The sequence below is a fragment of the Sinocyclocheilus grahami genome, unplaced genomic scaffold (assembly GCF_001515645.1).
Source record: "Sinocyclocheilus grahami isolate Dianchi unplaced genomic scaffold, SAMN03320097.WGS_v1.1 scaffold29.1, whole genome shotgun sequence".
In the NCBI taxonomy this organism is placed as follows: domain Eukaryota; kingdom Metazoa; phylum Chordata; class Actinopteri; order Cypriniformes; family Cyprinidae; genus Sinocyclocheilus; species Sinocyclocheilus grahami.
In genome coordinates, this window is record NW_015505208.1 from 721,002 (window position 1) to 733,684 (window position 12,683).

General features: G+C 39.7%; 1 protein-coding gene across 3 annotated transcripts in view; it reads right to left on the minus strand.

Annotated features, from left to right (window-relative positions):
• Window positions 1-302: 302 nt before the first annotated feature.
• scn8aa (sodium channel, voltage gated, type VIII, alpha subunit a) overlaps window positions 303-12,683 on the minus strand; it is a 66,466-nt gene continuing 54,085 nt past the window's right edge. For all 3 annotated transcript variants that reach the window (XM_016256587.1, XM_016256571.1, XM_016256579.1), the window contains exons 21-27: window positions 11,059-11,181; window positions 4,514-4,798; window positions 4,362-4,415; window positions 4,153-4,290; window positions 3,925-4,029; window positions 3,559-3,829; window positions 303-3,450 (exon numbers count right to left, since the gene is read on the minus strand). In XM_016256587.1, coding sequence (XP_016112073.1) covers window positions 2,306-3,450; window positions 3,559-3,829; window positions 3,925-4,029; window positions 4,153-4,290; window positions 4,362-4,415; window positions 4,514-4,798; window positions 11,059-11,181 — 2,121 coding nt within the window. In that variant the 3' untranslated portion in view covers window positions 303-2,305. The remainder of the gene's footprint in view (window positions 3,451-3,558; window positions 3,830-3,924; window positions 4,030-4,152; window positions 4,291-4,361; window positions 4,416-4,513; window positions 4,799-11,058; window positions 11,182-12,683) is intronic.

Genomic DNA, 12,683 nt, shown 5'->3' on the forward strand with positions numbered 1-12,683 from the left:
GGAGATGACCTATGATTTCATAATCCTATACCTATGTATTAGCATTGTTTCACGTTATCTGTGATCATACAGTCAGTGAGAGTGATTTTTCATTTCACATCTGAACTAAAATGGGAGTTAGGGGGGGAAACTACACGGTAGTCTAAGTGTTTCACCAGGCTTCGTTTGGTTCAAGTCCACAGCACCCACACTGATTTACAGATCTCAGGCAGTAAGCAGACCTACAGGTCTGACAAGTAGAGGAAGTGGGTTTGTAAACTGGTGTGCTCCCATGCTCTGGCTCTCTGGTGGAGTACGTCTGCTGACCCAGTGATTGGAGATGACCTATGATTTCATAATCCTATACCTATGTATTAGCATTGTTTCACGTTATCTGTGATCCACCATAACACCTCACACTGGGCTAGCCCACACCAGAATAAGCATTCATCCTTATCAAATAGGAGAGGTAATGAAACATTATTCAAAATACTGTAAACGAAAGAATTACTGTTGCAAATTCAAACCATTTCTATTGCACCCAGAGCAAGAAGGGATGGCAGTTTGCTCAAGAGGTAGCAACAAGCAAATTTGTAGCATCACCACCACTGGCTAAAATAAACTGCATGCAATCAGACAACAAGTACCCATCACTTCATTCTAAAAGTGCCACCTTCCTTGTTTTCTTGCTGTGTAAGGCCAGTTTACAAGTGTAATCCAAGCTATACCAAATATACATCAGCCAATTTTTTCATTCAACAGGGAGAAAGCTATTAAATGTCTACAGGATGCATTCAAAATGGCTACTCGAGTGCTTTCTTCAACATCTTTAAGACAAAACAAGATGCTAACACAACTGACAACCTCTTTAAATGGTAAACATGAGGATGTGCTGACACGAAGACAAGTAGCTCCAGGAAAATCGAAGAGATGGCCTCCCACCAAGGCCTGACAAAGCATTGTAAGGGTTTAAATGGCATGATGGCTGTACCTTTTGAAGATCTATTGAAGGCCCTACCGGAGCCTCATCCTGCACATTGAGGGCCAGTTGAATCATATTGCTGGTGCAAAAAAGCAAATCAAGGTTTATGCACCCAAGATTTCATTCGAGTGAAATTGTTTCTCCAAATTGTCATCCCAAATTCTCCTCAGGTCCAGGGCAGTGAAACACCCCAACGGGTGTGTGAATGTGCAGTTGCCACATTGTATATCCAAACGAAGGAACAGCTTTGATCGACCACCTTAAAATACGCACATGACGCATGGTGTGAGAATCGGTTAATCAGGAAGCAAGCTTTACGAGGGGTAAGTATAAATATACTTGTCACAGCCAGAAGTTAAATATGTTGCTATTGACCAATCATTTCTCAGCTATATCTATTTAATTTGATAACTAGTGGACAGTATCGAATGTATGGTCAAGCCACTGATGTGGTTTGAGTAGCAGTGTCAAGTGGACTATGATTATACATGCATGATTCCTGATCAAAACATGCCACCATGCAAGTCATTTCTATGCATTGAACAAGCACAATTAATTATTTATTTACCAGGAACTCAGTCTGAGTAAACCCCTTTCAGCCCAAGTCAAAACCCTGATAAATCCCCCAACCCAATATCGATGTGAAAGCCCATGTATAAAATGTATTTTTTCTGTAAGTATAACAAAGAGATGATGACGAGATGAATGACATGGGCTGAGCTTTTTCCCCTACTTTTTGTGGGTCAAATAAGGTGAGATATTCATCACAACAACTGAAAACCCTTGCATAATGTTTCTGTTTTGTTTTTGTTCAGTTTTTTTAAACCGCGGACACTCCACATGATTGAGTTAACGTCGTTATTACTGGTTCTCCTATGGTTGAAATACAGCGTCCCAGAATCCTCCTGGGATGAGCGGGAGGTTTTCGTGGGATTTCGGCAGTGTAGTGTTTGAAAGGGATGTCCATAGCAGAGGAATGCTGAACTCGTGCAAAGGAATCCATCTTATGACCTTGCTTTGTACTGCTTTGTCCTTTGGCAGGTGGTCCCTATCAAAGATGTCTGCCATAGGTCATTATTTTGTTTCTCCTTGCAAGTGCCTTTCAGCTTCAGTTGGAACAGTAAAGTCTTGGTCACGGAGCACAAATGTTAAGACAGTAAGCTCATAGGTTGGTTTGGTCATCATTAAATCTGTAAAAACCAAGCTGCTTTCCCGGTGCATTTGTTGTCTGTAAACAACCTTGTTCCCCAAAGATTTCTGTGTTTTTTGTTGCAAATGATTTTCTATACATTTGTTGGAATAGATAGTTTCAGTCTCGACTCAGCCGTTCAGTCTCCGTCATTCCTAACACTTGGATTCCTTGACCTCTTTTTGGTTTTTGCCCTTTTTGCCCTTGCTGTCACTCTCCTCCAGGTTCTCCTTCTCGGGTTTGGTCACGCTGTCGTAGGACGGCAGCGAGGCAGTAGAAGGCGTACCCTCCTTTTTGTCCTGATTGGTCCCGCCATTCTCCAGCCTGCTGCTGAGCAAGCGCTTGCAGATGAAGCCTCTCCGAATAAGATATGCACGGTAAGAACGCTGGATGACTGAGGCAGACATGTGCTCCTGCTTTCGGCGCAGAGTGGTGGTGATGGGCTCAAAAGACACTTTGGAAGGATTGGCAGCAATGAATCGTTCCTCCATCTGTTGCCGCATCATGTCCAGGTCGCCGCTATCACCCAACACACGTTTGGTGAAGGCAAACAGGATATCTAGGCAGTGAATACGGTCGCCGCTCACCATGGGCAGGTCCATTGCGATCAGCTCTATAGTGTTGGGCTTGGGAACACGCAGCGGGTGCTCCAGAGTGTCCGCGAAGTCACCCAGCTTGGCAAAGGTGATAAACTGGGAAGCAGTGGGGTCAAACTTTTCCCAGATTTCGTAGAAGGACTCAAAGTCATCCTCGCAAAGTGGATCAGCGCTTTCCTCCGTGGCGACGCTGAAGTTCTCCAGAATGATGGCGATGTACATGTTAACCACGATAAGGAATGAGACAATGATGTACATGACGAAGAAGAAGATGCCCACTGAAGGGTTTCCGCAGTCACCTTTCATCGGGGTACCTGGATTCTCCTTATTCGGGTCACAATCCGGTGGGTAGTTGAGAATGGGAGCAAGAAGGCCATCCCACCCCGCTGAGGTGGTTATCATGAACAGGCAGATCATGCTATTTCCAAATGTTTCAAAATTATACAAGTCATCTATGCCAGACTCACGCTTTACGTAGGCAAAGTTTGACATGCCAAAGATAGAAAAGATGAACATGACCAAGAACAGCAGAAGGCCAATATTGAACAGGGCCGGCAGTGACATCATCAGGGCAAACAGTAAAGTCCGAATGCCCTTTGCTCCTTTGATCAGACGCAAGATACGTCCGATTCGAGCCAGACGGATAACCCTGAACAAAGTTGGTGACACAAAGTACTTCTCGATCAGGTCAGCCAGAAACATACCTGTGGTTTGGGGGATAGAAAGCAAGGAGAAGAAGAGGACAAATGAGCCAAACATACGCCACTGTATTTCAAAACCTAAATGAAGTTAGTGAAACATGGTTCACTTACCCACGATAGAGAGAATGACCACAACACAGTCAAAGATGTTCCAGCCATTGGTGAAGTAATAATGACGCAGTGAAAAGAGCTTCAGGACAAACTCAGAGGTGAAGGCCACGATGAAGATGAAGTTAACCCAATACAGAATGTTTTCAGTCTCCAGTGACTGATCGTCTGTCTCAACCATCATGGTGACCATGTTCAAACAGATAAGGATCATGATGGAGATATCAAAGACCTGCTGTGTCACAAAGTCAAACACCATGCCCTGGAGCTTGTTCTAAATAAGAGGAGAAATTAGCATAGATCTGAGATTAGGACTCTATTCAAGTCAATTCAATGAGCGAAATATCACACTTTTCATCAGTGTTGTACCTGGGGTCTGGGTATGGGTTTCTGAGGTTTCTTTGAGCCAAGCTTCTTCATAGCATTGTAGTACTTCTTTTGTTCCTCTGTCATGAAGATATCCTGACCTCCAAAGTATAGTCATAAACAATATTTGGTTAAAATCTGCTCCGCTAAAGTTCAAATATGCTGTGAAAATCACTCGTTTAAATGTAAAAAAAAAATCATTTAAAGTGAAGAAAAAAAGTGGAGACTTATCTTTTTCTTCTGCTGGTTGAAGTTATCAATGATGACACCAATGAAGAGGTTGAGTGTGAAGAAAGAGCCAAATATAATGAAGATAACAAAGTAGATATACATGTAGATGTTGTCCTCATACTTTGGTTGGTCTCCCACCTGAGGAGAGAAAGATAGTTTAAATGGGTACTTTGACTCAGGTGGCAAGTAAGATTGCACAAACATCTCACCTTTCGTGAATCAATTGCTGCATACATGATGTCCATCCATCCTTTAAAGGTTGCCTAAGCAGCATAAAGGGAAAGTTAATATCAGTGTTTAACATATTTCTTCAGCCAAAAAACCATCTTACTAGAAACTAAAAGCAGGCAGGTAGTCTTACCACTTGCAGTAGAGCCAAGTAACCAGCACCCACATTGTCAAAGTTGATTTTGACGTTTCTCCAGCGCACCTCAGTGAAGTTCTGATCTATCAATGCTTGGCACTCTGATTTGTTGTTGACTACATCAATTTCGAACATTGCCTTTTCAGTCGCATTGTAGCAGTAGTAGTACTTTCCCGCAAACAGGTTGACACCCATAATACTGAAAATCAGCCAAAAGATGAGGCAAACCAGCAAGACATTCATAATGGAAGGGATGGCACCCACCAAGGCGTTGACTACCACCTAGACCAGAGTAGGACAGACAAGGCGGTACAATGTAAGAGACCCGAAATGGCCCAGCAAATCCTCAAACAGAAACACATTTAAACACTCTCACATTTGTGGCTGCATATTTGCATGGCATAAGAAAAAGAATGACACTATGAACATTGCTCAGTGTCCAATATTATCAAATTATAAACTATCTTTGATTCATGTTTCAGTCACATGGCCATCCAAGAAAATTGCTTCAAAGCTTATTGTCTACACTGTCTTTATTTTGTTTCAGCCATAGGTGGAGTGTGTGTAAGGCTTAGCCTTCCCCTGCCCTGGGGACTTGGGGCAAAAATGGCTCTAAATTGGACAAAAATGCCCCTGTACAAACAAATTAAATATATTACTTCTGTTGCTAACAAAGTGAAAATGAATAGACAGTGTCGATTGTGGCATTAAATTAAGATCTGATCATACTGTACCGTATTTCATGTTAGGCGTTTTAAGGTGTTGCGCATTTTAACCAATCACACACAATTCTGTTGAGCTTAGGAATGCAATGGCCAATCAGAGGCGTTCAGTTGAGTCATCGCTGAAACTCATCAGTTTTGTTGAGTGCGTGCACGTTATTTAACGTGAAATCACTTTGTAAAAACTTTCTGACAAAACTAGCAACCAAAAAATATTAATTTGCACCCCTGCACATAGTCTCTTTTGGTTGTTCAAGAACTGTCTTATACCTAAAACAGCAGTTCTTATATGACGACTTACAGTGTTGGGGAAAGTTACTTTTAAAAGAAATGCATTACAATATTGCATTACTCCATAAAAAGCTACCAATTGCATTGTTTTCTATGGAAAGTAAGTCAATATGTTACTTTTGCATTACTTTTTGTCACCTGGGCTGGGCTTGCTTATTTATTTTTTAATAACAAGAAACCCAAAAGTTATATTTTTTTGCAGCTGTAAAGAACTGTAATTAAAAGTTAGACAAATTTTGTAATCATTGTGTAAAATTAGCTACAGGACCCACATACAACCCTTTATGTTGGGCACTTTTAAGTGTGATTAGTTGAGATTAGTTAATGAATATCAATTCATAAGCAAATTATTAAGTCTCTTTAAGGTCATTAATATTCATGAGTGAAGCAATTAGTGGGATTTGTAAATTGATTGTTTATTTCTTTGCATAAATATAAATTCATTAGTATAGTACTGGTGGATTTTAGCATATACGTACATGTGTGGTTTGGGAAATCTTTTTTTTACTGGCCATGCTGGCAGCTTTTTTTTGTTTTCCTTGGGTGGCCTATGACTTTTACAAAGTAAATACTATTACTTGTCTATACTAGTTTCAAAGCCAATAAATCCTTTGAATACCAAAAATTTGAGTCCTAAATAAGTGGTTCCTTATTCTGGCCCTGGATTATCCCAGCACTGCACAATGTGGAAAGATGCATCCAAAATTACACACTGCATTCGATGAAGAACCTACAGAACGTACTTTATTATCAGTATGTTAGTTTATATTAAGTATGTAGGCGTGTAGTATGAATACAATACATACAATGTTGGCCACCATGTTGGCACTGTTACGTGACCTATGCGTTGTAGAGGAGTGCGCATCAGATGCACAACTCAGAATCTCTGTGAAAAACCGCAGGTCATTTGAGTATATATATATATATATTTTTTTTTTAGCCTAGTGTTTTAAAAAGTCCTAAAGTCCTACTCATCAAATGCACAGTGCTGAGGTCTTCCAGGACTACAGCCCTAAATAGTAGCTCTCTGACTAAGCAGTATATTTATAAAAATGAATGCAACACCTTCCATACAAATATGCCACAGGCTCACACAACTTCTACATCCCCTTGAATCCTTAAAACCACAACCCACCACCCAACTACTTTAACATTGCCATGGCAAGCTTGAGTAACTTAAAACCTTTTATACATCATCCCATCCTCCCCACAACCCATTTGCCTCCATATCCCTCCCCTCCCCCACCATCCCAGTCAGGACATTGTCCATCAGTGATTAGCGATGAGCAGAGCGTGCCAGGAGACGCTCACTAACTGTGTTAGGCAGCCGAGCCGCAGCTCTCAGGCAGGCAGCTGAGCATGCAGATCTCTCACATACTGAAAAGTGGAGCCATATTCCCCCCTTGAACACACAGAGAGGCACAGAGGATGGCAGGATTCTCTCAGCAAGTGCAGGGGACCAGGCTGACTTTAGCAGATGTTTTTGAGTGCTGATTTGTTTTACATTTTCAAAATGAGAAATACAGAAATACACAGGATGATAGAATACGTAAAATTTGGAGTGCTGAAGTTTGAAAGACCCCCAGAAAAAAGCACTTGTCAAGAGAATTACTGTCCATCTTTCAATAGAGACTACATGTTCAAATGTCACATAGACATAAAATATATTTGTGAGAATCGACACAGATATCAAAGTGAGGGAAAATGGCTTTCAAAAGTGCATAATGTGCATTTCCAATTGAACAGGACATGCGTGTTACATGACATCTTTGTGCAATCTCAAGAACCGTTAAAATCAATAAATAAATGGACAGGAGAGGCAGCAGTGTGGAGAGATTTCTGCCGTTTCAAAGCTGGCTGGGGTTCGATTAATAATTTGGGGTACAGAAAATCTAGGACAATAATTGAAAAAGTGACTCAAATTTTAGATAATCAAGACAACACATCAGACGAGAATTAATTCCTATACTTAGTGTGTTTGTATTTGGCCAGAGAATCGTCTATCAAAAATCGCAAACATACCACAGTCTAAGCTGGTTTTATCTCTCCACTGTTGCATCTTCTTATCAAGTCATTTATTCATTTTTAACTCTAATTTCAAACAAAACAGCATATCAGTTAATGAACATTGAAATCGATTATTCACTAGGGTAAGAACTCATCGTTCTCTCTGTACTTATTTTACTTACATATGCTTCTACAGGTTACATAAAATTGATTTCACACCCTCATGAATCCAATTATAGGTACACAAACAGAACAAATCTTGGAAAACACCATTTCGATTCACCCAAAAATGACAGTTTAATCTACGCACAATACTTAAAGTATTAAGAGATAGAAGAAAGACAGAAGACAACAAAATAATTACTAAATCCTATAAAATAAACTGCCATAAAATAGTACAACAGGGCTCCAGAAGAAAATATATATTTTTTAAATTAAACATTTAGGTGCCAAATGACTTTGACTATGATCTATAAATTACAAAAAAAAAAAATGTAAATGGTAAAATAATATATTTTCTAATTCATATAAGTAACATATCCTGGTTAATTTACAATCGGATCTAAAAAATTATGTTATTCACCAAGGGAACTCATTGCCTGAACATTTCACTGACTGAGCAAGTCTTATTTAAACAACTAACTCACAAGCACATTAATTTCATGAAACATTTACTCAAAGCGGGACAGACATCATGGCTGCCACTATGTTCTTTACCTATGCCAACAAGATTATAACAAACTGTATATGGACACCAAGTTGCCCTGACTATCGCCAGTGGTGACTAGATTTTAAATTAGTGGTCGTGCTTTTTTAAAATCACATTTGCAACCATTTTAGTTGAAATCTGGAGTGCTGTTAGCAGATGTATACATAAGGGCAAACATAACATCAAATATAGCTTTAAATAGATAACTGAGAAACCTTATCTGTCATTTTTGGGTCCAGGCATACCTTTAGTCATAACAGTAGTGTGAGAGCACAGATCTCTTTACTCTGATTGCAGATAAAACTAACACAAACCTCTCACTTTCATGGTCTTGCACATTTCCTAAGCTTCTGTGTTGACTGCTTGTAAACCACTGACTAGTAACTATTATAAATGTCCTAACTAATCAAATCTAAAAGACGTCATCCACATTGCTAAAGGCTTCAACTGGAAACCAGATGGAAAATACAGAGAGATACAGAAGCTTAGCAAATTTCTCCCTCTCACACCCAGGGTTTCTCTTTTTACAGTTCCATGTACAGATCCTAGACAAGCAAAGAGGGGTGAGGTGAGCCTCCAGCGGCTTGGTTCCTCGTCGCTGCTTTGGGTTGGGCAGCGCGGGGCCAAATGGGCTGAAGTGAACAGTGTGAAATGGAGGGAGGCAGGGAGGATGCTGCACGGTGCTGCAGATGAGGGGCGGGGAGGAGGTGAGGAGGGGTTGAGAGGATACAGAAGCTCAGGGCAACCAGTTCACAGGTAAGAGAAGAAAGACTGAAAGTGACAACAACCAGGTGCAACTGTTCACAACCATCAAAGGGGTAAAGTACCTATCTTTGCCAAATTTATTAAGATGGCGACTATGGATGACCTGCATGTGTTCAAACATTCAGCACTGACAGGTGTTTGCTGTTTCTAGTGAAAAAATATTTTTGCTCTTTGACTAAAGGAAAATAGCCCATTTCTTTTACCTTGACCAATTGACTCTTTGCTAAGCCTTAAAACGTCACTGACCAATTATACCTTAGCAATTCTTGCTATATCAAGCTTTGGCTCTTTTGTAATTAAAGTCAATGGTGGATAGTTTTAAATGGAATTTTAAAGAGTTTATACTACTGTTCATAAGTTTGGGGTCGGTAAGATTTTGTAATTTTCTTTGAGAGAATTCACTTTTTCGCACCAAGGCTGCATTTATCTTGACAAAATAAAGCAAAAACAGTAATATTGTGAAATATTATTACAATTTAAAAATCTGAATTTTCAGCAACCATTACTCCAGTCTTCAGTGTCACATGCTGATTTGGGGCTTAAGATACGTTTCTTATTATTAGCAAATGCTAAAAACAGTTGCACTCTTATTAGCTGAAAAGCATTTATTTGAAATTGAATTTTTAGTAACATTATAAATGTCTTAACTGCCACTGTTGATTAATTTGTTGCATCCTCAATGAATAAAAATATGAATTAAAATTAAATCAAAATATTTTACAAAAAATCTAACTGAACCTACAGTTTAGTGTATCCACCTTATTTTTCAACGCAGAAATAAGTCATTTTCTGTGAATGAGCGAGACATCTGGTTCATTAGCTGCTGTAGGGAAATAACGAGAAGAAAAACAAAGTGCAGTAAATGCTAAAACTGTTTTCACTACACACCAGTGTGTTCATAATTAAGATATTACATTAAAATAATATGGTAAGATACCAGTTTGCTATATCAAGCAGAAAAACGAGCTGTTTTGTACAGCTAAAATAGCTGGAAGCGGATGACACCGGAAGCCAGACACATACAATTTACAAATGGCCACATCCATACACTGGAAAAATAAGGTGGATACAAAATGGTCAAATATTTTTGCTAGAGGACATACATGCAGTATTTCCCAATCTTTTATGATCATTATAAGATGTGATATTCCCAAAAATACATGTTTAACTTAAATATGGACAATCTGAATTTTAATTCATTTACATATTACCGTAATTCATAGTACTAGAAATGACAGTATTTGATGTATTTTAGAGCTTTCCTTGATTCAACGTCTCAATCTCAGTATTGCATAATTTAATTTCCTTAGAAAGATGGCAGATAAAAGATACTTTTGACATTTTAACAACACTCACGGAGAGCGAGTAACAGTAACCAAGGGGGGTGGAGCTTAGGAAAGGGTCAATTATATTAAATGTGCTCTGAGTCATCAAGAGAATATCTAGTGTGCTGTAGTACTGGTGAAGTGGGGGCCTCAGTGGTAAAGTGTTCTGTGCTGCTGGTTGTTCTCTGAGAGACAGGGTCAGTGTAACAGAGGAGAAATGAAAGGAAGGGGGCTCTCCATCAAAAGCAGAAGTTCAGAGTCAGGCCAAATGAACAGCCAATTGCAGATCAAATGCTGTGTGAAATGAGAAGGGATTTGAATGGTGTTGCGTTTGGTTTTGTAAATAATTGTTCATGCTATTTTTGTCCTCCAGGGCCAATTGGAAATATTATTTGTAATGAGGCAGCTTTGATACATCTGACAATGACTTAACTAGGAGTCAATCATACACCCGATTTCAGTTAAATCAGGGAAGCTTTTCACATCCTATTTTTCAAGTTATCTCAGCTGCATCATGACTGGATCATTAATGTGGAACAGAACAGGTGTGCATGAAAAGGTGAGTCCTTTTCATTGGCGGCTGTCTTTAAAATAAATCCCCCGGTATGGTTTCGGTGGTCCTTGTCGTTTTTTTTCTTTTTCTTTTTTTCTCGATCAGTTCTAGCATGCTGTAACTGCTGAATGGGCATGCAGAGAGATCAGCTCTATAGCTTTGTATCTTACCCTCATCCCTTCAAAACGTGACAATGCTCTGAGGGGTCTCAGGGCCCTTAGTGTCCTGAGTGATTTAATGGGCCCTAGTTCGGAGTAGCCCAGCGCATTAGCTATAAGGCTGACTATAGACACCTACACAGAAACAGAGAAGCAAAAAAGGGTCCATACTGTTAGACGGGAGAAAGCTCTTGAGGGAAGAGATGGCCTTTAGAGCTGCTGGAACGTTGGTTTACACACATACACAACAGTTCGGATGGGTATATACATATATAACACTGCATTTATACATGTATATATCCCCAAGAAGGAGAGAGAGAGAGAGAGAGAAAGACTCATATTTACTATCGGTTACAGGTACAGATAGGGGTTTAGAGGCAGAGGATAAACCCAGGATTTTGCGCTCTGTTAGTTTTGGGAGGTCACTAACCCTTGTGAGCTTCCTTACACCTGTGGAGAAACTTGTGGTTGAAAGAAAGAGACAGAGAGAAAGAGAAGCATAAGACTCGAACAAAAAAAGACAGAGAAGTGCACAACGCATGGCTGATGAAGTATGTTAGGGGACCTTGGGGACATGGGGGTTTGAGAAGATAGAGGTGACCCCTGCAGATGCATAAAAAAAAACAACCCGACATACTGCAAGAACCTTACCCTTGCCCTTTTAACATTGTCTCTCCATGTCGCTCTTGGCTGAGGCATTAAATCCCATTTAATTTAAGACAGACAAACTAATGGAACCTGTGAGAAAGAATACAGGTAAACATGTACATGTATGCCAAATTGCAAATTACATTGATTTTACAGTTTAAAGAGCATCACATTGACACAGTAACGTGACAGCGAAAGGGGAGATCAGGGGGGCGCAGATAGTAAATGGACATTAGACAGCACCCAAAGGACAAAAATCACTCTGCGGGAACCCAAGCCCTGGTTACTCAAAATGCCATCCACTGTGGAAAAGTAAACGCCCTCCATGCTAGCTTGAAGGATAAAGCGAACGTGAAAGTAAAGGGCAGAAAGGTCATATCGGTCAAAATGGCTCTCTAGAGAACCGTATTGATTATATCGCATGTATGTCGATGCAAAGGATTGGTGAAAACAAGAACATCAAAAAAAGGCTTGTAACTGTTCAGGAACACAAACACCAATAGGCAGTGGCATTGGGACACCAGGCTTGAGCACCCCTATGAAAAGGTATACAAACAGACCTGCACACCTCCAACCAACCACTGACGAAGACTTGGTAAAAACACAGCAAAAGTCCACAACACCGAAAGCTAACCAACTCACAGAGGGGGTTCTATTAAAGGTGAAAGCTTTATTCTGAATGGCTATCATTTTCCTTTACTGAAGAAACCATGCTAGCTGACATTTTAGCAAACCAAAAGGCAAGAATTATTGGCGGTTTTCAATAGGTATGACCCACAAGGGCACCAGTATGCATCAATAATCTCTGCACAGAAATGTCCACTGTTAAATTAAAAAAAAAAAGTGTTATTGATTTGGTGGCATCAATTAAAATGGACTACATTTTTTGTTTCACATATTTAAAAATAATACTTTTTTTTTTTTTAAATTCTCTCAAAATAGACTATAACTCTTCACAAAATTAGTACTTTTTAGAAGCTACTGTGTAA